This window comes from Sesamum indicum, linkage group LG12 (assembly GCF_026168435.1).
Source record: "Sesamum indicum cultivar Baizhima isolate 11 linkage group LG12, ASM2616843v1, whole genome shotgun sequence".
Taxonomy (NCBI): Eukaryota; Viridiplantae; Streptophyta; class Magnoliopsida; order Lamiales; family Pedaliaceae; genus Sesamum; species Sesamum indicum.
In genome coordinates this window covers 15,534,586-15,557,010 of record NC_142668.1, presented here as the reverse complement: position 1 = coordinate 15,557,010, position 22,425 = coordinate 15,534,586, and the positions used below count along the sequence as shown (strand labels likewise).

The 22,425-nt window shown below is 38.9% G+C and overlaps 5 protein-coding genes across 7 annotated transcripts; 3 read left to right on the top strand and 2 right to left on the bottom strand.

The window, feature by feature from the left end:
* The first annotated feature begins 1,109 nt into the window (after nucleotides 1-1,109).
* LOC105175346 (calcium-dependent protein kinase 2) lies at nucleotides 1,110-5,731 on the top strand. Its single transcript, XM_011097765.3, has 8 exons — nucleotides 1,110-2,075; nucleotides 2,457-2,600; nucleotides 2,677-2,829; nucleotides 2,966-3,075; nucleotides 4,454-4,621; nucleotides 4,717-4,844; nucleotides 5,114-5,213; nucleotides 5,298-5,731. Exons 1-8 carry the CDS (start codon nucleotides 1,328-1,330, stop codon nucleotides 5,370-5,372), a joined length of 1,626 nt encoding a protein of 541 aa, XP_011096067.1. The 5' UTR covers nucleotides 1,110-1,327; the 3' UTR covers nucleotides 5,373-5,731.
* Nucleotides 5,732-6,017: 286 nt separating this feature from the next.
* Nucleotides 6,018-8,011, bottom strand: LOC105175345 (peroxidase 42). The gene is made up of 4 exons (XM_011097764.3): nucleotides 7,695-8,011; nucleotides 7,410-7,598; nucleotides 6,871-7,036; nucleotides 6,018-6,745 (listed from the first exon to the last, which is right to left on the bottom strand). Exons 1-4 carry the CDS (start codon nucleotides 7,920-7,922, stop codon nucleotides 6,336-6,338), a joined length of 993 nt encoding a protein of 330 aa, XP_011096066.1. The 5' UTR covers nucleotides 7,923-8,011; the 3' UTR covers nucleotides 6,018-6,335.
* Nucleotides 8,012-9,094: 1,083 nt separating this feature from the next.
* Nucleotides 9,095-15,414, bottom strand: LOC105175344 (Met-10+ like family protein / kelch repeat-containing protein). Of its 2 annotated transcripts, XM_088876123.1 has the most exons (10): nucleotides 14,518-15,414; nucleotides 13,633-14,017; nucleotides 12,345-13,520; nucleotides 12,108-12,237; nucleotides 11,479-11,714; nucleotides 11,185-11,320; nucleotides 10,842-10,918; nucleotides 10,141-10,247; nucleotides 9,874-10,020; nucleotides 9,095-9,450 (listed from the first exon to the last, which is right to left on the bottom strand). In XM_088876123.1, exons 1-9 carry the CDS (start codon nucleotides 15,326-15,328, stop codon nucleotides 9,917-9,919), a joined length of 3,162 nt encoding a protein of 1,053 aa, XP_088732249.1. In that variant the 5' UTR covers nucleotides 15,329-15,414; the 3' UTR covers nucleotides 9,095-9,450; nucleotides 9,874-9,916. The 2 variants fall into 2 exon arrangements, with proteins under 2 accessions (XP_088732249.1, XP_011096065.1); XM_011097763.3 differs by lacking the exon at nucleotides 9,095-9,450 and having other exon boundaries at nucleotides 9,585-10,020.
* Nucleotides 15,415-15,683: 269 nt separating this feature from the next.
* Nucleotides 15,684-18,255, top strand: LOC105175343 (Pentatricopeptide repeat (PPR) superfamily protein). Of its 2 annotated transcripts, none has more exons than XM_020698337.2 (2): nucleotides 15,684-17,738; nucleotides 17,835-18,255. In XM_020698337.2, the coding sequence occupies exons 1-2, from the start codon at nucleotides 16,050-16,052 to the stop codon at nucleotides 18,015-18,017; spliced, it is 1,872 nt and encodes a 623-aa protein (XP_020553996.1). In that variant the 5' UTR covers nucleotides 15,684-16,049; the 3' UTR covers nucleotides 18,018-18,255. The 2 variants fall into 2 exon arrangements, with proteins under 2 accessions (XP_020553996.1, XP_020553997.1); XM_020698338.2 differs by having other exon boundaries at nucleotides 16,457-16,626; nucleotides 16,766-18,255.
* Nucleotides 18,256-18,524: 269 nt separating this feature from the next.
* Nucleotides 18,525-20,039, top strand: ATPC1 (ATPase, F1 complex, gamma subunit protein). The gene has a single exon (XM_011097761.3). The coding sequence runs from the start codon at nucleotides 18,713-18,715 to the stop codon at nucleotides 19,835-19,837; it is 1,125 nt and encodes a 374-aa protein (XP_011096063.1). The 5' UTR covers nucleotides 18,525-18,712; the 3' UTR covers nucleotides 19,838-20,039.
* Nucleotides 20,040-22,425: the final 2,386 nt, after the last annotated feature.

The window sequence follows — 22,425 nt, the reverse complement described above, 5'->3', positions numbered from 1 at the left end:
GATGGTCGAAGCGATAAAATATTATGATGGTTGGTGGTGAGGGGTCGGATTCTTTTTTAGAAAACAATCAAAATGATGGGTAGATTGAATTCACTTAAATTAAAAATTACGATCATTTAAAATTCTATGATAATCGATGCATACAATTAAGATATTATATCTTCAACTTATGCATATTCTAACGCTCCCAAAATAAATATCTCTCTTTTTGACGCATAATATAATATAATTTATGCATATTAATCAAGATGAATATCATATGAATCATTAAGAAAGAAAAATGGATTCCAAATGGTTATATATATTTTTTAGGGATCAAATTATAAATTAAGATAAAAAGTGAGGGATTAAAATATTTTTTATGAAAATGAAAGTATTTTATAAAAGTAATATAGAAAAATCATCTTTTGAAAGTCGAAAGACTAATTTAAAATAAGTTGGGAAAAGTATTATTTTGAAATTAAAATCAAATGTCATATACTAAAATAAATTTTAGCATATTGTAATTGATTTCTCAGTTTTACAGAACATGAGGGAGAAAAGGTGAAAAACAATCATAATGTTTAAATTCGTTTTTTTGAGTGTTTTGTGAAGATAGAGAGAAGAAAATAAAGATAAATAAGTGTGTAATAGAAATAGTATATATGTTTGAATTTATTTTTGGAGATAATTTAAAATAAGTATTATGTATTTAATGTTGTATTTTGGGAGACAAAAATTATTATTTATTGTCAAATTATGTCTTTTTTATATATATTTATGTATATGTATGTATTTATACTAAAACAGTTAAAACACCTAAATAAGGCGTTTTTAAATAATGACAAATATTAAATATGTTTTGACTTGTTTCAAAAATAATTTAAAAATAAAAACAAATATAGTGAATTTTCTTCGGAACGAAATTAACCTAATCGCTAAGAAACGTTTTTAATTTCTTGTAGAAGTCCATCACTATTAATAAGTTGGTAAAAGTCGTGTTTTTCTTGCGGAGAAACAAAAGGGAAAAAGTAAAACGTGTGTTTTTACACAGCGCGGGGCGCCAGCACCAAGGCAAGGCGGGGTTGTTGAAGTCAACGGACATAAGTCTGATTTTCTGTCCTTAAATCACCACTGCCAATTGCCAAACCCTCTTCAGAACAGAGCTATTTTCACATTCCGAGTGTGCGCTTTTCTTACCACGTGAAGCGCGGAGTTGGAATCTTCCTCCTAGATTTCTCATAATTAAACCCTTTTCTTTTCACTGAGAAGATACACAAGTTTTCAGTTCTCTCCACTCGTCAAGTTGCAATCTTGATCTCATTTGCTTGCCGAGAAATTAGAAAGAATGGGTGGGTGTTGCAGCAAGAACGAGCCTTCCACCCGAGATATTAATGGTTATAGATCGGGAGGAGCAGGCAACACAGGGTATCAACAAAGTCACCAATACCAGAAACCATCAACTCAATATACACCTCAGCCTGAAAGGCACCACCACCCCACACCACCAACTCAGCCCCACCCGCCAATTCCAGCTCCTCACGGACCTGCTCCGCAACCCCAGAACGCTGTTCAGAAATTAGAGCACAATAATATTCTGGGAAAGCCATTTGAGGATGTCAAGTCCAAATACACAATTGGGAAAGAATTGGGGAGGGGCCAGTTTGGGGTGACTTACTCTTGTACTGAGATTGCCACTGGGCAACAGTATGCCTGCAAGTCCATATTGAAGAGGAAACTTGTGAGTAAGAATGATAAGGAGGATATGAAGAGGGAGGTTCATATAATGCAGCACTTAAGTGGGCAGCCAAATATAGTGGAATTCAAGGGTGCTTTTGAGGATAGGAACTCTGTTCATCTAGTAATGGAGCTTTGTGGCGGGGGGGAACTGTTTGATAGGATTATTGCTCAGGGTCATTATTCTGAGAAAGCTGCTGCTGATCTTTGTAGGCAGATTGTGAATGTGGTTCACCATTGCCATTTTATGGGGGTGATGCATAGGGATCTCAAGCCTGAGAATTTCTTGCTGTCGCGTAAGGATGAAAAGGCAATGTTGAAAGCAACTGATTTTGGGCTCTCTGTCTTCATTGAAGAAGGTGATTATCTTCCATGATTCTGGTATTTCCAGTTATATAAGATCAAATCCTATAGTTTTCTGAATGAAAATTTTTCTTCTTTAATTGTGCGAATTCTAATCAATTGATCATTCATCTGATCTGTTTAAGTCCTTCTCGTGTTAGTATATGATACTACTTTCTACGATAACCAACTTAATTTGTAAAATGCAATATATGATACTATCTCTCCAATCATTTTTCTTCTCCTTTTCTCTCTCTCACTTCCAATACATTATTGATATGCATGCTTGCACCTAACTTGCTCTAATTTCTACTACCAAATTTTCTGTTTCAGTTCTGTATACATCTGATGTTATGTTCTGCATTAGAATTAAATGTATTGTCATTGAATGAATTCAGGAAAGGTATACCGTGATATAGTTGGTAGTGCATACTATGTTGCTCCTGAAGTGTTGCGGAGAAGTTACGGGAAGGAAATAGATGTATGGAGTGCTGGTGTTATTCTGTACATCCTCCTCAGTGGTGTACCTCCATTTTGGGCTGGTAAGACCTAGATTGTAAGATGATAATGTTTCTCATATCAATTTTCCTCTTAAGTGTTTTCTGGAATTTCCTGCAGAAAATGAAAAGGGCATATTTGATGCTATACTGAAAGAAGAAGTTGATTTTGACAGCCAGCCTTGGCCTTCCATATCAAATAGTGCCAAAGACCTTGTTCGAAAAATGCTGACGAAGGATCCAAAAAGGAGAATTACTTCTGCTCAAGTACTTGGTAATATGCCCTCCTCTTTCCATCTGTAGCTGAAGTTTGTGGATTTCCCATTCAGGAGCATAACACTCAAAACCAACTAAATAGTTGTGTTTTCTGCTAAAACTTACTTGAACATCTTTTATGGTTGTTTGTGAAGAGCACCCCTGGATTAAGGGACAAGCATCTGACAAGCCGATAGATAGTGCAGTTCTCTCTAGAATGAAGCAGTTCAGGGCTATGAATAAGCTCAAGAAACTTGCTTTAAAGGTAAGTCTTTCCTTGTGCGTTCATTTTTAGGTAAACATACTCTACCTGAAAGGTAACTATATGGATTTGTTTTGGCAATAATCAAACATGGTTTTCCAATATTACGTGTAGGTGAGTAATCAGCTCACTCTATGAGGAACTGAATCTGGTTGGTATCTTAAATTTCTATAGCAATGTGGTCACATAAATAAGTCATTTTCATGGTTCTCCATTAGTTTCTGCTTGCATATATTCATTGAGTGTGTGATATTGCAGACCTTTCCCCCATATAGATGGAGTAAATAAGGGAAAAACTTGGTTTAAAAAAAGCTTAAAAACGTCAGAAATTCAGTTTTTTTATTGCTGGGATAAATGGAGTGCTGGCAAGCCAAATATCATGTATGCCATCAAATATAAGCAGGGGACCATAATCTGCACAAAGATGGATAGATTTCTTGGTTGAGTTGAGGAGGGTTCTTTAGGTGCACGTCTTCTGGCTGCTCTTTGGTTTTGATATCATGTAATTCTGAAGTAAGGTCATATGACGCATCACCGTAACGAACTTGAGTCCTATTCTGCTTGAAGTCGACGACAGTGAGTTCCAAATTAGATGTAATCTGGCTACACCTTACTGTTTGAAAGACACGAGAAAATAGATTTTTCTTACTAGGCCAGCTTATCTTCATCTAGCAGTGGAGATAGGTGAACATGGTCAGGCCCATGCCATACCTATCTGGCTTGTATAGATCTAATAGAGCACTATTTTTGTGGTCTAGTCGTAAGGTTGGCTCCTTTGCTTGCTGAGCATATTAGTTTCAAGAGTCAATCTTTGGATGCTGCAACTGCAGGGTAAGTCTAAATCATTACGTGATGGAGCTATTTTTTCTCCAATCCTAAAACTAACTTCTCATACAACCAAACCCTTTAAATCAATAGCTTGCCCCAACTTAGCCACCCAATAAAAGCGCAACCCTTGGTCCCTTAATCAAACTCAAATACATCCTCCAAGCCATCATACAGGTCCCTCTTGGCCTGTGCTCTCAACGTCTTCAAGCTCTAGTCAAGCATTAGAGCTTCAGCTTAAAGTTTTACATCTCCAAGAGAAAAACGGCTCACACTTATGAAGAATTTGTAGTAAGAGGTCAATTGATTGCAAATGCTGGTTTAATATTGACATGTGCGTGTAAGAATGACCTGAATATGACAGTTGATCAGAAGTTTATGTGCAACTCTGCAGTGAAAACTACATATTTTTGTTCAATTAGTGCATAAGTTTGTGCAAGTTTCTAGTCTAGAGTTTAATCGCATATGTAATTAGGTCAATTATGAGATGTTACTTAGGTGGAAATTCTCTTTACTTTATCTTACAATGCTCTACTGTTTACGGAAATGTTTGCAGGTCATTGCACAAAGTTTATCGGAGGAAGAAATTAAGGGTCTTAAGGCAATGTTTACAAATATTGACACCGACAGGAGTGGGACAATCACTTATGAAGAATTGAAATCTGGATTGGCTCGGCTTGGATCAAAACTCTCAGAGGCTGAAGTGAAACAACTCATGGAAGCTGTGAGTACCATACTCTTATGTAGGGAAATTGGTTTAGCCTTTATTTGTTTGACTCCTTTCTTTATACAATTCAACTATTGTACTGTTCAAATCAGGCTGATGTGGATGGTAATGGAACAATCGACTACATCGAGTTCATCACAGCTACGATGCACAGACATAAGCTGGAAAGAGATGAACATCTGTTTAAGGCATTTCAGTTTTTTGACAAGGATAGCAGTGGGTAAGCCAAGATAATAGTCTTTAGCCACTCATTATTGACTGAATACAGCATTTCCCTTTTACATGCTTAAGGATAGTTGAGAAGTACTGTCTTTTCACTCTAAACTGATGAGAATTGTACTCCTTGTTCTTTGAGTACATTGATCTCCAGCTTAGTGATGTTAGTTCAACTTTTTCATTTTCTGTTAATGTACCAATTATGTGGCATGATGTGATTTTCTCACGCATTAGCATAATTAACTTGTCATTCTTCACTTTAAATGATTTCAGCTATATCACAAGAGATGAACTGGAAACTGCTATGAAGGAGTACGGAATGGGGGATGAGGCCACCATCAAAGAGATAATATCTGAAGTGGACACAGATAATGTAAGTTGGCCTGAATCTAGATTTCAAGGTTCTTATCATCTCTAATGAACTAAGATAGAGGACTTACAAGGTTCTGTTTTATAGGATGGGAGAATCAACTACGAGGAGTTTTGTGCAATGATGAGAAGTGGAACACAACAACAGGTAAAGCTGTTCTAGATCAAGGAAAATGCTGCCTGAGCAGAATTTTTTTCGGACATGAAGACCTCTGCTTAGGATAACAAAAACTGTCGACCATGGGTGTAACGTAACATGGTCTCTTGAGTTCCTGCATGGATCATCTCTTCTTATTCAATGACTTCGAAGGTGATAGGGTTACAGTTTGTGAGGCCTTTTAGTTCAGATTGTTTATAATTTTTGTGTTAATGGATACTTAGTTCTATTATTGGTTTGTCGATCCTTTACTGTATTTGGAAGCTATGGTCATAATTTTCAAATGTACAACAGTTCTTACTGTTTAATCTTGTAAGAATACACTCCTGTGTGTATAGTAATGCTTTACATTTTCAAGTTTAAAATGCTAGTTCTATTACTTCCATCAACGAACAGTCTGCTAATCATACTATTTTCGAGTTATTTCTCCATCTAGGCCGCCAATCTTCTATCAGAATCACATGATATACTCCATTCTTGTGGTCATATGGGTGATGCATTAAGGTCATATTTGCTTATGTAAAGCAATCTTATCTTCATGCTATCCATCTATATTAAATCATTCCTCTTTCATCCGTAGGGCCCCCTGCATGACTTAGAAAAGTCATGTTGGATTATTTAATTGGATGTTTCCTTGGGATGAATAGCACATACGAGTATGGATCTTTAATCATTACAATACATGCATCATACACCCTCCAATCCTTACATACAACAATCCCCCTACCTAGTAACCCCATTCATCTCATGAAAGGTAGACCCCCACAAGAAGCGCATATATCTGCACTACAAACAGAGCTATGATTAACATGGCCACCACCAATTCTTGCCATTCTCTGCTACCACTCATACTGGTTGCAAGAAACAAACCCCAGTAAAGAAAACACACCATCTTATTATCATCCCTCTCACTCTATCTTCTCAGACATGCTAAGAAGAAAAAGTTATCAGTACAGAACTGGCAACATTTCAATGGAGTTTGTTGGCGAGGTTGCACTGCTTTCTGATCTCACCCTTTGTGCCGGTGAGAGGGTTGTTCTCAGAGAGAGTAGTAATGGCTCTAGCAAACTCCTTGAAGAAATAGTCCTGACTCTTGGCCATTTTCTTGACAAAGGGCTTGGTCCTCTTGTCTGTGGCTAATTGGTGATCCACAATCAGCAAACCCTTGTTGTCCAATATGTTTCTGTAGTAATTGTTGTCGAGTTTCATCGGGGTGCCACGGTCGTTCCTCACATACTGCACTGCCTTGGGGTCGGGGATGGCATCCGGGCACTTGTAGAGCATGTGCTCAACATGGGCTGGGTTGAGCGCCGGATCCACTTCTGGGTACAACCGGTGAACCAGCTTGACACAGTGGGTTCTGCCCACACTGTGAGCACCTGTGGGAACAAATCAAATAGTGGAGAATCAGTCGAGAACCTTAACTTCATCAAATTTGACTTATGGATCAATCAATTATATTCAAGAGAAAAAACTTCTTAATATACAAAATTTAAATGTATACCAAGCAAAGCAACAACTCCAGCGGTGTTAATTCCAATATTAGCAAACCGCTCAAGAACAACACTCATGCTCTCATTGTGGTCTGGCAGGTGCTGTTCTAGTATATCTGCTCTGCTTTTTCTACCATCTCTTCGGCCAGTTTTCAGGGGGATGTATGGCCCTCCAAGCTACAAACAATTCAAATCCACATCATGTGATTTTATGGGCAGCTTCGCAGACTCAGTCACGCGACACTTAAAAACAGGATGCTTCAGAGTTCAGGTAAAAGAAACAATCTCAGCATTCCATTAGTGGAAAAGACAAGAATTTCAGTCAGCTACTCAAGCAGGTTTCTCTTTCAACTTTAAAAAATCCACACCGCTTGCAAGAATATGGAAAAATTGTAAAACCTTGAGCATCTTTACCAGAATTTTACAAGGTGTACATACGAATGGCACGACCAGTTCAAGTGAAGAAACAATAGTAGTAAACAACTAAACATGTATGAAAAAACATGCATTTCTGAGAAGCTGAAGCACTGAAAGTGTATAAAACTAATACCGCAACAATGCCATCTCTTGCCGACAAAACAAGAATATCTGAGCAGGAAACCACTCCAGGACACTCCCTCTCTAAAGCTTCTTTGATAGTCTCAATGTACCTAAAATTCCTCATCCCAAAGCTCCTGTCCGTTTCCTTCTCTGACAACATCCTCCTTGTTGAATCCAGCAACAGGGATGCATCACATGACTGTAACACAAAAATAAAACATTACAGTTAACAAGTCTTGAACTATACTGTACAAAGATCAAGAAAGTGGAAAATTCTTGAGCAATGAATATTTACTTCAACGAAGCAGTCATGGAAGATGTTTCTGAGCCAAGAAAAGGCAGTGTTCTTGTGGCGCTTGTAAAGAAGTTGAACTTGTTCTTTGATGATATCTTCAGCCTGAGGGCAGGAGTCCCTGTAGTAGTTCATAACAAGACCAGGGTCCTCATTTTCTGCTATAGCAGAGACTGATGAGAAGTAGAGAATTGCAAGGAAGAAGAAGAGAGTTTTGGAGTTGGAAGACATTATTGCGGTTTTTCTTGCTTTCTACTCAGTAAAGGGACTGTCTGACCCTCTGCAGCACGCACTCTCTCTTGTATCACCTGCTTCCTACTTTAAATAATGAGGAAGATTGGGCTTGGATGCATAATGCTCCTTATTTTGACCTCTGTAACTGTGCACCACTTACTCCTCACCAGACCCTTCGCTGTTTTTACTCTATTATTTCAAACTTTGAGAAACTGATAAAACTTAAAGCGGCCAATTTCCCATTTTCCTTTTTCCTGTTTTTTACATCTCAATTTACCTTAAGTTCTTTCCTTTTAACCATGATTGATAGATGCCAAAAGCTCCAAAAAAGTGGGTAAAAAATTGCACATATATTTTCACAAAAAAAAAAAAAGGAAAAACATATATATAAAGGTTTGATAAGTGAGGCTGAGTGGTCTCAATTCAGTCACCATCACATGTCAGTATAGGCTCTACAAATTATAAAAATGTCATACAGACACTTATTACATAGTATAGAATTTAAATTCATCGTCACAATAGAATTATATATACGTTTATTCTCTTCTATTTCATAGTGAAACAATTGCCTTGAAAACGTTTTAAGTTTCATTACGTTGTGATTGGATTGACCGATTTAAATTTTAAAATTTTAATATTTAAATTTGTTTGCATAATTTAAAATTTAAAAGATTTCAAATAATTCAATTCTAACTTGAAATTATGTCTTGTTGAATATTAATGAGTTTCATATTCTTTTCAAATAGAAGCAACTGAAATAGTTTTTAGAATCTTTCCTTTAAATACAAAATACATGAAACCAAATACACCCTTAGCCGTAACAAGAAAGGAGAGAAAGGTTAAAAGTAGTAGATACATATACGAGCAATATACTCCAACACTACAGGAAAATACTCATCCAAGTGTAGGTGCATAATCAAAGTTTATGAGTGTGGGGATCATCTTGTTTTAGTCAAACTTCTCTTAATTGCTATGCCGATTTAACAGGATGGGTCATGTTTCAATTAATAATATCAACCGGATCTATGCAGCAGATTCTGAAATGGATATTCAAAGCTGCTTTGCCCACCAAAAACACACCCATACAACTTTCTATTACTAACATTCACATAGTATTTATTAAAATAGAGAAATCTTATGCTGGCATCCAAACCAATTGAAGGCCCACCAAACACTATGTACAAATAATGTAGAAACGAAAGAAAGTACCTTCTGCTGCTTCTTTATCAAGGAAAGGTACATTGACTAGTATTATCAGAATTGTCTCTCTCAATCATTACACACTGGCAATAATGCAGCATCGGTTGTGCGCACCTAAAAACATCTATTTGTTATCTTTCTCTTATATGTTTTTGTCCACTCATATTTACCATTTATTCGAAAATATGTTTTGATTTACACGATATTAGGGTACAGGTATTTGCTTTTTCCTCTGCGCGAATTGGAGGGGCGGCGAAGCAGCCGAGGTCCGAGTAATTTGTGGACCGGACCGGGTCACGGAGCTGCCGACACTTTCTCGTTATCCCTACACATATACCACTTTTCAAATGTCATTGTCTAAATAAATCAGTGCTAATCAACGTCACACAAACAGTAGTAAATAACACAGGAATGACGTGCTACATGACTATCGCCTCCACCCACCTCGACCCCCCCAAATTCATTTTATAACATTGATTTGATTGCCTAATTAAATTTAACGTATATGGTCTGAGTGGAGATATGAAATTCGTTTTACATACAAATTAACGTGGCTTTTCGACAGTTCATTAATCAACAAATACACACAGGGCTGCCAAGTCGCAAACTTCCCAAAATTCGGTCTTCTCTCGGAGCACCAGCTCTGTTCCTCGTGCATTAGTTGGCAAGAATCATCAGCCAGCACGCACTTCATTGCTCCAAGAACAAAATTGGAAGAAATTTCTTTCTGCGAGCCAATCGACCTTACCTTTTTGCAGAGAGGCAAGGAATTGAACGCATGACACCATGCGTCAATCCGTTTGTTTGCATTTCACGTCAACTACGAGATGGCGAATATGCGGAGCATACCATTTTACTCTCTCGACATGATCAATTGAAACCTCCCAGGAACGACCTGCAGAGCAGCCATACATCAACACATGCACGAACTAGTAAGTCCTAGATTGTGTGGTTAGTTCCACAGTTCGTCTTCCTTGCAGAAAAATTACATAGACATCAGTGGAGTGTAAGATACCTTCTGATTTCGCAATGTCGGAAATGGATTGAACAACATGCTTTGTCCATAACCCCTCCTCAGTGTCCTTCGCATTCCCATGGATATGCAACATTCCACCCTCATCTCTGCAATTTCAATGTAGCGAGGAAAATTGGAATAAGAAATAGCACCAAGATAGGCAACCCAGCAAAGCGACCAAGAAAGTTGAAACAATGATTTTCATTTTATTTTATTTTTTCCAGACACACCCATCATACTCACGTATCCACCCAAATTTGAACCCAAGACCTTCAAGATCTTGAACTCAATCCACAGGGATGTCCCCTAGTGGAAAGTTGAAACAATGACTCTGGATCTTGAAATGCACACAAGAAAACTGAAGCCTTCTATAGTGTTGTAGACCACAAGAAAAATGCATGGTATTGGTAAATTTTGAAAAAATCATAAGGATAAGTTAACATGAGAGCACACTAGAAGAATTGTTAGATAATCCAAAAGGGTGGGATGCTAAAAAATCTATGAAAGCCAGACAGGAACCTTCAGAGTGATATAGTTCTCGTCCAATATGTATAAGAAAAATATCAGAGTGCCACAGAACATGCTAGGTATTGCTGTTTTTATATCCGTAGTGGATTTCTAGGTATTTCACAGATGATATAATTTATCAGGACACCAGAATTTATATCATGCCAAAATCTATGGAATGGTGGTCAACACACCTTAAGGCTCTGACTGCAGTGACCCAACTACACTCACTTGACGGCAGGAGACCAAGACAGACTCGATCCGCAACTCCCTGTGTCAAATGAAAATTGCTAACAAAATTAAAAACAGCAAGAGCAAATTCTTATGCACAATCTGAGGATCGTTTTAAGATGGAAAATCAACATTATCAAACAGAGCTCATTCTATGATTGCACTATCATGATCACCTTCATGGTCCAACACAGAGTGAAAACATGATGACTATCAAGAATGAAACAGGATTAAAAATTGACAAATTAAGCCATGGAAAACCGGAAAATGAGTTCAAACATTAATAAAAGTAGCAGTCCTTTATACCTTAGGAGCCATAACTCTATTATCCCCTTCCAGCACAACACAACGATCAGCCACAGAATTAGCTTCAAGATTACGACGGATGGCCTCAATAGCATGGGGGTTCCACTCGCAAGCATACACCATCTTGGCATTGGCCCTGATTAGCCACATGACATAAAAGTACAGAGACTGAAGTGCAATAATCAAATACAATAAAGACAGTTTGGGCAGGTTGAAGTAGCACCACAACCTAGAGCTGTAGTGAGGTTATCTGCAATTAGATAAGAAGTGAACACAGCTTTAGGAATAACATACCTCACCAGAAATGGGAGTACAAAATATCCTATACCAGCAAACAAGTCCACAATTACTTGATCTTTGCAATCAAAATGGCCCATGCGCAGCTTCTCAGAAAGATTGCCCCAAGAGAACATGCACTTCGTTGCATCAAAAGAATACACTATGCCATTTTCACGGTGATCAACCCAGCCATTATCTCCAACAAGAATCTCTAACTTGCTGTCTCTTGTTCCAGTTTGTGCAATTCGGCCCTAGATATCATCAGCACACTCCATCAGCAGTCACCTCTTCAACTCTAACCAAATACGATGTTTTCACTAAAGCTTTATCATTATTCTCAAATGGATTTTTAGCTATTGACAAGGAAAAGTTTGATAAGTCCAAATCAATAACTTAGGATGATTTGGTCAAGTTCTAACAGTAGATAAGATGCTGTAATGTAATTGTTTTCCCCCAATGTCAGATCACTGCATCTAAACTTATACCATGCTGATTCAAAGGTGAGTACCTGTGCAGTTCAGATAGGGAGTGAAAGTGCTACAAGTAATTGCAAATATATATTGTATTTTTTTCAATTAGGAACTGGAGGACGCATCATGAAGAAACGGGCTAATATGAGATGAAGTTCTGCATCTGTTACTTACTTGTCGGGCAAGACGACGGGCCCCAAGTGACTCTGCAACAAGAGGCCAAAGCTCCTTTCCAATTGAGTCCCACACTTGATCCTTGAAGGAGAATACAGGGAGCACAATGATATCCCCTAGTCGCTCCCATCTGCTACATATGAGTGCATAATGATAAGAGAGGAGCACATGGAACTGAAATTAAAAACAAATAATAATAGTTTCATGCTCATGATCCTTAAATGATTAAGAAACGACCTTGATGGAAGTTGTTCTAGAAGTTCTGATGGCAGATCATGATGATTCAACAAAGTGGCTACAGCCTCCTTCATCACTTTGAAAGGAGAGATTGGAGTTTTCTTGACTTTCATAACGTTATCCACAATTTTAGTTGCACGACATGTTATTAGAAGATTCATAGCCGCTGAACTGGATGTGTCTTCCAACCAGATCTGCCACGTGGATGGCTTCAAGGACTGAAGATCAGTTAGTGGTTCAAATTTATCTCCCAAGTCCTGTTTATCCTCAAATATAGTGCAGAATCGTTCAGTAATAGGAAGACAGATATGCATGCCATCAGCCTGAGAATAAACCTTCCTGTCAAGATCTAACCACCCGAATTTTTTCAATATGTCCTTCCCCAATTTCGCATATTGTTTTTCTAACCGAAGAACACAAGGCAGGCCTAAATCCAAGCCTCCACTAGCTACCACTGGGTCTTCAAACTCAAACTCTAGGTCATTATCCGCAATAACTTTTTGTTCATTTATATTCTGAGAATATTGAAGGGTATTACTCCTCTGCTCCGTCTGGTAATCCACATGCTTTTCTCCAATAGCTGTAGGTACAGTATTATCACGTAAGGACATTAACTGAAGCAGGTTAATCTTCATTGGTTCACTGAACTTTGTGCCAAATGCATAACATGATGCTCCACCACCAATTATTATCAGATCATCACCAACAACATTGGCTGTGCTTCGTACAAAAAGGCCTTTTTCAATAGACTTTACCACTATATTTTTCCAAGACTCAGACTGAAGGTCAAACAAAGACAATTTCAGATGGTCAACGACGGGGCAGCCCCCAAAAATACCAAGATGGTTAGAATAAATAAACATCAAGTGCGAAAACCTAGCATTTGGTGATGGCCCATTTGTCTTTAGCTTCCTCCAAAGACCTGTTTTGATATCAAAACTGTGCAGATCCCCAAGAGCTTTCTCTCCGTTGTAACCACCAAAGATATATAACTTTGATCCACTTGCATCCATTGAGTGTGAATGACGAGGACCAGGTTGGTCTCCTCGAATTTCTATCTCTGACCACTCGGAGGTGTCTGTGTCAAAGACATACAGTGATGATAAAACTGCATCGTTATCAATCCCACCAAACACATATATCTTTGAACCAACAACAGCTGCAGTATGCCGATGCCTGGGGAACGTAGCATCAAAAAGTGCATTAGAGTGAACATAGCATGCATGATGATATGGATAGTCTTAGCAAACTGAATAGCTACAGGACTTTGTAATAGTTAAGCCATTACCTAGGAGGGAACAAAGTGCCAGCACATCGCAAAAGTTTCCACTCTTTCTTTGCATTATTAAACACCCAAACTTCATTCAATATATTCACTGGGTCGGCTCGGCCGCCAATCACATATATGAAATCTCCTATAACAGACGATGTGTGACCTAATCGTGGAGATGGTGCTCCTGTAGCAGCAATTGTCTCCATAATTCCAGATTCTGTATCAAGAAGCAAGAGGTCATTTCTGCGTGCATGTCTTCCAATGCCTCCAAAGCCACCAAAAATGATAATCTTTTTTTGGTTTAGGGTACATGCAGAATGACCCCACAAGAACAGCCTCTCAACAGGTTCACCAACTACCTCGAGAGCAGACAGACTGATACCCACTACTTCCATGGATCCTGTCAATGATTTAAAGATTTAAACTTCCTGTCACATTAAGGGAAAGGAGTCCTGCAATCACACATGTAGTAGTTTGTAAGAGTAGTACCATTTATTTATAGCAATACCAAAAAGGTGTACAAGTGTAATCTCATGCGGGAGTACATTGTGTGAAATAACATCAGTTTCAGACAAGGCATATGTTCGTATAGATCCCTCTAGAGTGGATATTCCACCCATGACCAGGGCAGAGGAGTGTGCTCAAATAACACCACTTGTGAACAAATAATTACATGCACATAGTGATGCACACAAAATCTTCTACAGCAGATATGTAAACCACATTGATGAGCTTAGTTACTTATTATGTATCTGTATAGATGTTTATCCTCACATCGTTCCTCAAGTAAGCATCCAACTAAGGTTCATAAACCAATCTTTAAGTCAGCGTCAAGAATAAAAAATGATTACACCCATGACACAAATCTCAAACTTGAGAGTAATTATTAGTATCAATTACCATCATCGATGTTATGCTTATGTTTGCTTTCAGAACCCAACTCTGCCTCCAGGTCCTTCACTCCATTCTCCACAAGATTCCCCAAAAATCCAAACTTGTTCGCATCTGCTAATGTTTCAGCAGGGTCGATGTTCATTTCACCATTCACTCGAATCTCATGTCCAGCAAACGAATTATTAATCAGCTTAATAAGAAAAAGATCAGTTCTTTTCCTGTTAGCCCCCATTTTCTCATTAGCAACCTCAACAAGATACTCCACATACTCTGGAGACACCATAAGCCTCTTTGTATCCCCCAGGGGCACTTCCAAACGTATGGAGCACCTTATTGCAATGATGACTCTCTTGCTCACACTCGTAATCCCACTCTCTCTGAACCCACAAGAAATAGCAAGAGAAACCAATGACTGAGCAGCCTCAACATTTTCGCACTCCACGGCTATTATCAATGGTTCAAACCTGAACACAATGCTCTCACTCAGCCTAGGCTCTTCATCCGAATCTCTCTGAGCGGGCGTCGCTGACGGGGGGAAAAGTAGGGTGACCACGGAGGAGGGGTTAACCGGATCGTGTGAGACGAAGAGCCAGGAGCCTCCCCTGGCTTTTTTCTTGGATGCAGAGGGAGAGGCAGTGGGCTGAGAGAGTATAGTGATGCGACCGGAGCAGGAACTGGTGGTGAAGTAAGAGGGATGGGAGTTGATGGCGGTTAACAGAGGGATGATTGGCGCGTCTACGGTGCCTTTGGGGGATTTGTCGGGCGCCGGCGAGTTCATGGCGGCAAGGGCGGCGGACTTCCTCTTTTGAAACTCCATTCTGTGTCACTGTGCAAGTCCAGCTCCAGCGGTGTGGATTGTGGGTTTTGTGCCCTCGGCCTGGGGTTTTGGAGTATAAAATTCACATCATAAATACTTTATTAGATAAAACAATTGTTAACTACTACTACTACTAGTAGTAGTATTCCAGGCCCAAAACTAATACTAGCATTCTAGGCCCAATATTTAAGACACATCTCCAGCCCAAAATAATCATTAATCTCTATAAGCCCAACTACAACCCATGGAAGCCCATTATTTTATATTTTCATTTTCAATATTTAATTTCAAAATTTTCAAACAATTAAATAAAAATATGTTTATTTATATATATATATATATATATATATATTCTAACACATATGTTCCACTAGAAACTCAAATCTGAAATGACAACGCATCAAAACCCTAAGTCAGTCCTCCACTCCATCTCCAAGCTTGTGTATTTAATGAAGTTGCTACAGTTTCAACCCATTCAGGCTTTGTTGATGAATTTTTTTATTGATTGGGATTTCATACACGCCAGCTCTTGGCAGTGTGTTTTTCATTTGGTTACAATTGTTTCTTGAACCACAGCTCCAAATTGGTTCATTATTAGGGTTTTCGAGGCCTTAATTTTTTGGGTTTTCTTACTAGCTTCTACTTCTATGCGATTTTTGTTACGTTTTATTTTTTTTGGAGATAGAAAAGACCGTGCTATGAACTGAGTTTCATCTTTTCTATGTTTTTGGGCTTGTTTTCATCTAAAAGCAGAAATCTTTTTGTCAGAGGCCTTCATTTTGCTAAGCAATCCACACGCCCTAGTGCTGAAGATATAATCTTTAGCGCTGTCTGTGTGAATATAAGGCAGAAGAAATGGAAGTTCTTGGACCAACTGTCTTCGAGTCTCACAAATTCTCTGCTTTCTCGTGTGTTTCTAGAGTTTCAGAGCTCCCCGCAGCTGCTTTTAGAGGTCTACCGAAGAATTGGAGGACAGAAAGCCATCTTGGATTCATTAGAGTCTTGTTGTATTGTGGTACATGCGATGGTGGACCAAAGGAACTATGACGAAGCAGTGTGCTTGATGAAAGAATTGATGATGTCAAAAGGCTATTTGTCTTTAGAGGTTCTGGAAGCCCTAATCAATAGCTTGAGTGTGTGCTCTCCAAGTAATGCTGTTTTTGATGCATTGATTAGGGCTTGTACGCAAACTGGGGCAACTGAGGGTGCATATGGAGTGATTAAGAAATTGAGAATGGAGAACTACTGGGTTTCAATTCATGCATGGAACAATTTCCTGAACCATCTCTTGAAGATAGGTGAGGTTCGGAGGTTTTGGATGGTTTACAGAGAAATGATTTCATATGAGTATTATGAGAATGTGAATACTTTTAATCTGCTAATTTATGCTTTTTGTGAAGAATGTAAATTATCTGAAGCAATTTCTGTGTTCTATAGGATGCTGAAGAGGGGGATTGTGCCTAATGTCATCGGATTCAATATGCTCATTAATGGGGCTTGTAGTGCAGATGACCTCGATTTAGCAGTAAAGCTTCTTGAGAAAATGGGAGCTATGTCGGGAGGCATTGTATCCCCTAATGCAGTTACTTACAATTGTCTCATCAATGGTTACTGCAAGAAAGGCAAACTGGAAATTGCGAAAAGAATTCTAGCTAAAATGATAGAGATGGATGTGAAGCCTAATATAAGGACTTATGCAACACTGATTGATGGGTATTTGAGGAATGGGTATCTAGAGGAGGCATTTAGGCTATGCAATAACATGGTGGAAAGCGGGTTGATCCCTAATGCAGTCATTTATAATTCATTTGTACACTGGCTTTACGTGGAAGGAGATATTGGTGGAGTTGCTTTGTTATTGTCTGATATGATGTTGAAATATATAACCCCTGATCGGTTCACCCATTCTATCATTGCAAAGGGATTATGTAGGAATGGACATGTAAATGAAGCTATAAAGTTCCACAGCTGGTTAGTAGAAAAGAATCTTATGGAAGATGCTTTCCTTCACAATATCCTCATAAATTATCTTTGCAGAATTAATAATACATCTGGAGCCAAACAACTGCTCTGCAGCATGTTTGTTCGTGGTTTAATTCCTGACCAGGTCACATATGGTACCATGATCAATGGATACTGCAAAGCAGGTGAAATGGAAACTGCAGCTAAGGTTTATACCGACATGGTTAAGGTGGGCAAGAATCCAAACTTGGTGATTTTCAATTCCCTTTTAGATGGTTTATGCAAAGAGGAATCTATAGATTGCTCGAGGTTTTTGGTAGATGGGATGAAAAGGATAAATATGTATGACGCTGTCACATATAACACTTTGTTGGATGGCTATTGCCGCGCTGGGATGATCAAAGAGGCATTTGAGTTGTTTACAAGTATGAGAAAAGCAGGCTTCTTGGTAAACAAGGTTACTTATAATATTATGATCAACTTCCTCTGCAAATTTGGATTATTTGAGCATGCTAAGGAACTTGTGAGTATTATGTTCTCACAGGATTTGGCTCCGGATTTTATAACCTACACCACCTTAGTGACAAGCCTTAGCAACAAGGGAAGTTCTGAAGAAGTCGTCAAATTGCATGATTATTTGGTCCTCCAGGGTGTAATCCCAGATAGCCAGACATATGAAGCAATTGTTAGTCCAATTATTAAAGATCTGGCCCATGAGTTTGAGTAAAGCGCGGGTGATCATGGGTGAATATAAGTGTGTTATACATGTACTTGATGTAAAGCCACAATTCTATTCCAATAGAAACCCGATACAGAGATTTTCACTTCCCAACAATCATGCATGTTATGTTGAAAAGAATCGGTGATACCTAATTGCTTCTTTGAAGGGAGGACTTCTTCAGACATTTTCAGAGAATTCTAATGTAGTTAATTGCCAGAGTGTATAAGAAATTCTGTTTTACTAACGTCGTGTTTGATTGCTACTTTGCCTTGAGATACTGGTCGCTTATTCGCAAGGGAACAGTAACCAGATCGTTAACCAACGTACAAAAAAAACGCTAATGAGAAATGATACCTCTTCGAACCCCTATGAACGCATTTTTATATCTTAATCAAGAGCAGATTTAAATCAAAATAGTTACCATTATGGTACGAAACTCCTCCCAAATCAAGGTTTCCTTCCCAACCGCAGCCCTTCAAGTTTGGAAATCCTTATCCTGAAACCTCATCCTACCACACAATCCTCCACCTTTCATTTTTTTCGACTTTCCAGCACCAAGAAAATTCACCCACAAATACCAGCATCAAAAAACAATAGAGATAAGACTGAAAACTAATTCTCTTTCAGACGAACTCACTTGCTCTCTTTTCTTCCTCCATAGCCACCTTTCTGCAGAGCTCAAGAGAGAGGTGCAGAAAACCATGTCTTGCTCGAATATCACAATGTGGGTGTCCTCAAAACCTTCTCTTTCGGACACTTCTGCACTCTCTTCTCGCTCTTTTATCACTCCTTTTCAGCTCCCAAATCCTAGCTCTTCTAGCCCTTCAAGATCATCAACTTCCACCCCCATTCAGTGCGGTCTTCGTGAACTGCGTGACCGTATTGATTCTGTCAAGAACACACAGAAGATCACCGAGGCCATGAAGCTTGTTGCTGCTGCCAAGGTGAGAAGAGCACAAGAAGCTGTGGTTAATGCCAGGCCCTTCTCAGAAACACTTGTTGAAGTTCTCTACAACATCAACGAGCAGCTCCAAACAGAGGATATAGATATCCCTCTGACCAAAGTTAGGCCGGTCAAGAAAGTGGCTCTTGTCGTGGTAACTGGTGATCGTGGCCTCTGCGGTGGATTCAACAATGCAATCATCAAAAAGGCCGAGTCCCGTATCAGAGAACTAAAGGAACTTGGCCTTGATTACACTGTGATCAGTGTTGGTAAAAAGGGTAACTCGTATTTTATTCGTCGACCTTACATTCCTGTGGATAAGTTTCTTGAAGGCAGTTCTCTTCCCACTGCCAAAGAAGCCCAGGTGATAGCCGATGACGTCTTTTCCCTGTTCGTAAGTGAAGAGGTTGATAAAGTTGAGCTTCTCTACACCAAGTTCGTGTCTTTGGTGAAATCTGATCCAGTAATTCACACGTTGCTGCCCTTATCACCAAAAGGAGAAATATGTGATGTGAATGGAATCTGTGTTGATGCAGCAGAAGATGAGTTCTTCAGGCTGACAACAAAGGAAGGCAAGCTAACAGTGGAAAGAGATGTTGTGAGGACCAAAACTGCAGATTTTTCGCCAATCTTGCAATTCGAGCAGGACCCAGTTCAAATTCTTGACGCCCTTCTGCCTCTTTACTTGAACAGTCAAATACTGAGGTCATTGCAGGAATCGCTAGCCAGTGAGCTTGCTGCCAGGATGAGTGCCATGAGCAACGCTACCGATAATGCTGTGGAGTTAAAGAGAACTTTGTCCAGGATCTACAACAGAGAGCGTCAAGCAAAGATTACCGGGGAGATTCTGGAGATCGTTTCTGGAGCCAATGCTTTGGCGTAAGCAAAATGCTAAGTTTCTTGTCTGCACATAACGGTGCTTATCTTCATGTTGATTATAGTTGTTAAGATAGTAGTTTTAGCATAGACAATTTTCATTTGTGACTCTCAACCGCGTATAAATTTTCATGAAAGATGAGGACCAACATTTTATTTTGTAACACAAGGGCCTTACTTACCTTTAATACATATGTTAATTTTTTTAATTCCAACTGTGTTTCATACATTCTCCACCATCAACTTCTCTGAGTCATGTGCTCTTAATCAGTACAACTATAAATTGTATTGCTTGGAGTTGTCTTAGACCCAAATTATCTTCGGAAACTATTAGACGCTGCAATTTTACAAGAATTCTTGGAGATTTAGAAGCTATCATGCCTGATCTTTTGCAATGTGTGAGGTGGGTAGAGCAGCTAGGAAAAATCATGGGAATCCTCCAAACTGTTGTAAAATGTAATCAGGCTATTGTTGAGTATGGAGTTTCTGGAGTAACATTGCACCAACTTAGAAACCATATTTTGCATCTTGTTTAGAGTTCAAGGTTCACTGAAATTTCACTGGGAAGGTTCTGGTGAAATTCACCAAGCAGATTTATGAAGACAGAAACCATTGATAGCTCCAAGAAGATTAATAAACAGATAGCTGCAATTACGTAATAAGCTATTCTCACTGACAGTGATACTGATCCAAACTTTCCAAGTTGCATCAGTAATAACTATGCATCACTTGTACAACATAATAATGGTAAGTTAGTAGTAGTAATAACTAAGGTAGACCCACAGGCGGACAAACATGTCAACTATAAACGACTGCAACTGCTATCTTCAATAATAATTCTATGTTCGTTATTGTATTAACAATAAGTGTCTTCATTCAAAGAGTAAAGCCATCTTCCAATTCTACATCGGAAAGATGGTAAGTGTCCATATCAACATGCAAGGAGCAGAAGAGAGAAGCATGTTATATAGTTACCATATAGTCATGGGCTCGTGGTGATGTACATCTTAATAATCATGACCATTACATGTAAGTCTAGTTTTTTCCAAATGTTTTCTGCACTTTGCTACGTGGACTTCCAGTTTTCAAGATCACGGCATAATGCTGCATCTTTCACAACTTCACACCAGAAAAGCATACTGATCTCAAAGAACAGAACTCATAGTAAAACTCTAGAGGCAAAAAGTTCAGCATTCACTACCTTGAAAACAGGAAGAGCACAGAGCCATAATAAAGCAACATAGACACAAATGGATATAAAACCATGTGAAAGATTAAGACCTTTGGATTGGATGAAATCCCCATTCCTCTCTTCCCGCAGCCTGGCCTGTTTCCACAATCGTAACAGGCTTAAGTATCCATCAAGATGTCATACCTCATTTTCATACATCAAAGACTTTATAAGAATCTTAAAATAATCATAAAGTTGAAACTGCATAAACATGTTCTTGATAAACTATCATATTGATAGAGCTATACCTAGCATACTCTTGCAGGAAAGCACACCAGAAAAGCCTCTTATCAGACTGGTTATTTGGCTGTTCAGATTTCTATCAAAGACTCCAATAGTTCATGATTTGCCTTATTAGTATTGGAACTGTAATGCATAGAAACATAAACAAATAGCAAACCAAACAAGAATCAACAAATCAATACTGATTTAAATAGCAGAAAGCTCCTAGATGCAAAATGCCTCCAACTCAGGAGAAGAATTAGGTTAAAAGAGCTCAGATTCATCAATCCCAATCCATCAATCGTAACAACTGCCTTTAATCAAGGTAATAACAGCATGTCAGATACAATTGCCAAATATGGACCAAAGATTCATGCAGAAACTAGAAATAAGGCGTTGAAACAAGCCAATTATTTCATTTTATTCATCTGAAATTCTTCTACACCTCTTCTGTGTATCAATTACAAGAAAGTAAACCTAGACATAAGAAACCAAAAGGAAAACCCTAAAACTCATTTTTGCAGGTTTTTGATCTACAATTTTGACAACTACAATGAAACGAGGCATCAAGACTGAGTCTCGGAGAAAAATGGCGTGACAGCTATAAGTTTCTTGCGCTGAAGGCACCGCGGATAACTCTTAACCCTCAAATTGAAACACGGAATGCCATCCATGGGCAGTCCAGTGGAATGTGGCTGCGTAAACGCTGAATCTGAACTTGGTTTAAGTTGGCACAGAGCAAGCAGGGTCTGCGCACCAATTTCTTTAGACCTAGCAGTGATCTTCGAGTATCTGAGCTGGGCAAGTGCTCCCGGCTTGAGGTACGTATAAAACGACGGAGTCGGCGATGGTGATCTGAGAATGTTACTTCTAGACCTAGTTTTCATGGTGTGGAGATGCGAGTCTGATCTTAGAGAGAAAAACTGAAAAACTGTCTCAAACCCTAGAGAGAGGGGGAGAGATGGGATGCAAAGTGGTGGGATGAGGGATAGGGTGGACAGATAGGGTTTAAAATAGAGGGATGAGAGGCGGGAAATGGTAGTGGCCGCCAAGAGTAGTGGCGCGGCAGATTTTTAAGTTTAATTTTGGGCTACCGCCTCAGGGCCTTATTTGCGGGGCATCACGCATGGGCATGGGCTTCC

Coding starts and splice junctions, on each gene's coding strand:
- LOC105175346 (XM_011097765.3), top strand. CDS start 1,328: ATGGGTGGGTGTTGCAGCAAGAACGAGCCTTCCACCCGAGATATTAAT. Junction 2,601..2,676: donor TGTACCTCCATTTTGGGCTG/GTAAGACCTAGA, acceptor AATTTCCTGCAG/AAAATGAAAAGGGCATATTT. Junction 4,622..4,716: donor TGAAACAACTCATGGAAGCT/GTGAGTACCATA, acceptor TGTTCAAATCAG/GCTGATGTGGATGGTAATGG.
- ATPC1 (XM_011097761.3), top strand. CDS start 18,713: ATGTCTTGCTCGAATATCACAATGTGGGTGTCCTCAAAACCTTCTCTT.
- LOC105175345 (XM_011097764.3), bottom strand. CDS start 7,922: ATGTCTTCCAACTCCAAAACTCTCTTCTTCTTCCTTGCAATTCTCTAC. Junction 7,599..7,694: donor TCCATGACTGCTTCGTTGAA/GTAAATATTCAT, acceptor TTTGTGTTACAG/TCATGTGATGCATCCCTGTT. Junction 6,746..6,870: donor TGGAGTTGTTGCTTTGCTTG/GTATACATTTAA, acceptor TTGTTCCCACAG/GTGCTCACAGTGTGGGCAGA.
- LOC105175344 (XM_088876123.1), bottom strand. CDS start 15,328: ATGGAGTTTCAAAAGAGGAAGTCCGCCGCCCTTGCCGCCATGAACTCG. Junction 13,521..13,632: donor GGCACTTTGTTCCCTCCTAG/GTAATGGCTTAA, acceptor TACGTTCCCCAG/GCATCGGCATACTGCAGCTG. Junction 10,248..10,841: donor ACTGCAGTCAGAGCCTTAAG/GTGTGTTGACCA, acceptor TTGAAATTGCAG/AGATGAGGGTGGAATGTTGC.
- LOC105175343 (XM_020698337.2), top strand. CDS start 16,050: ATGTTTTTGGGCTTGTTTTCATCTAAAAGCAGAAATCTTTTTGTCAGA. Junction 17,739..17,834: donor TGAGAAAAGCAGGCTTCTTG/GTAAACAAGGTT, acceptor ATGTTCTCACAG/GATTTGGCTCCGGATTTTAT.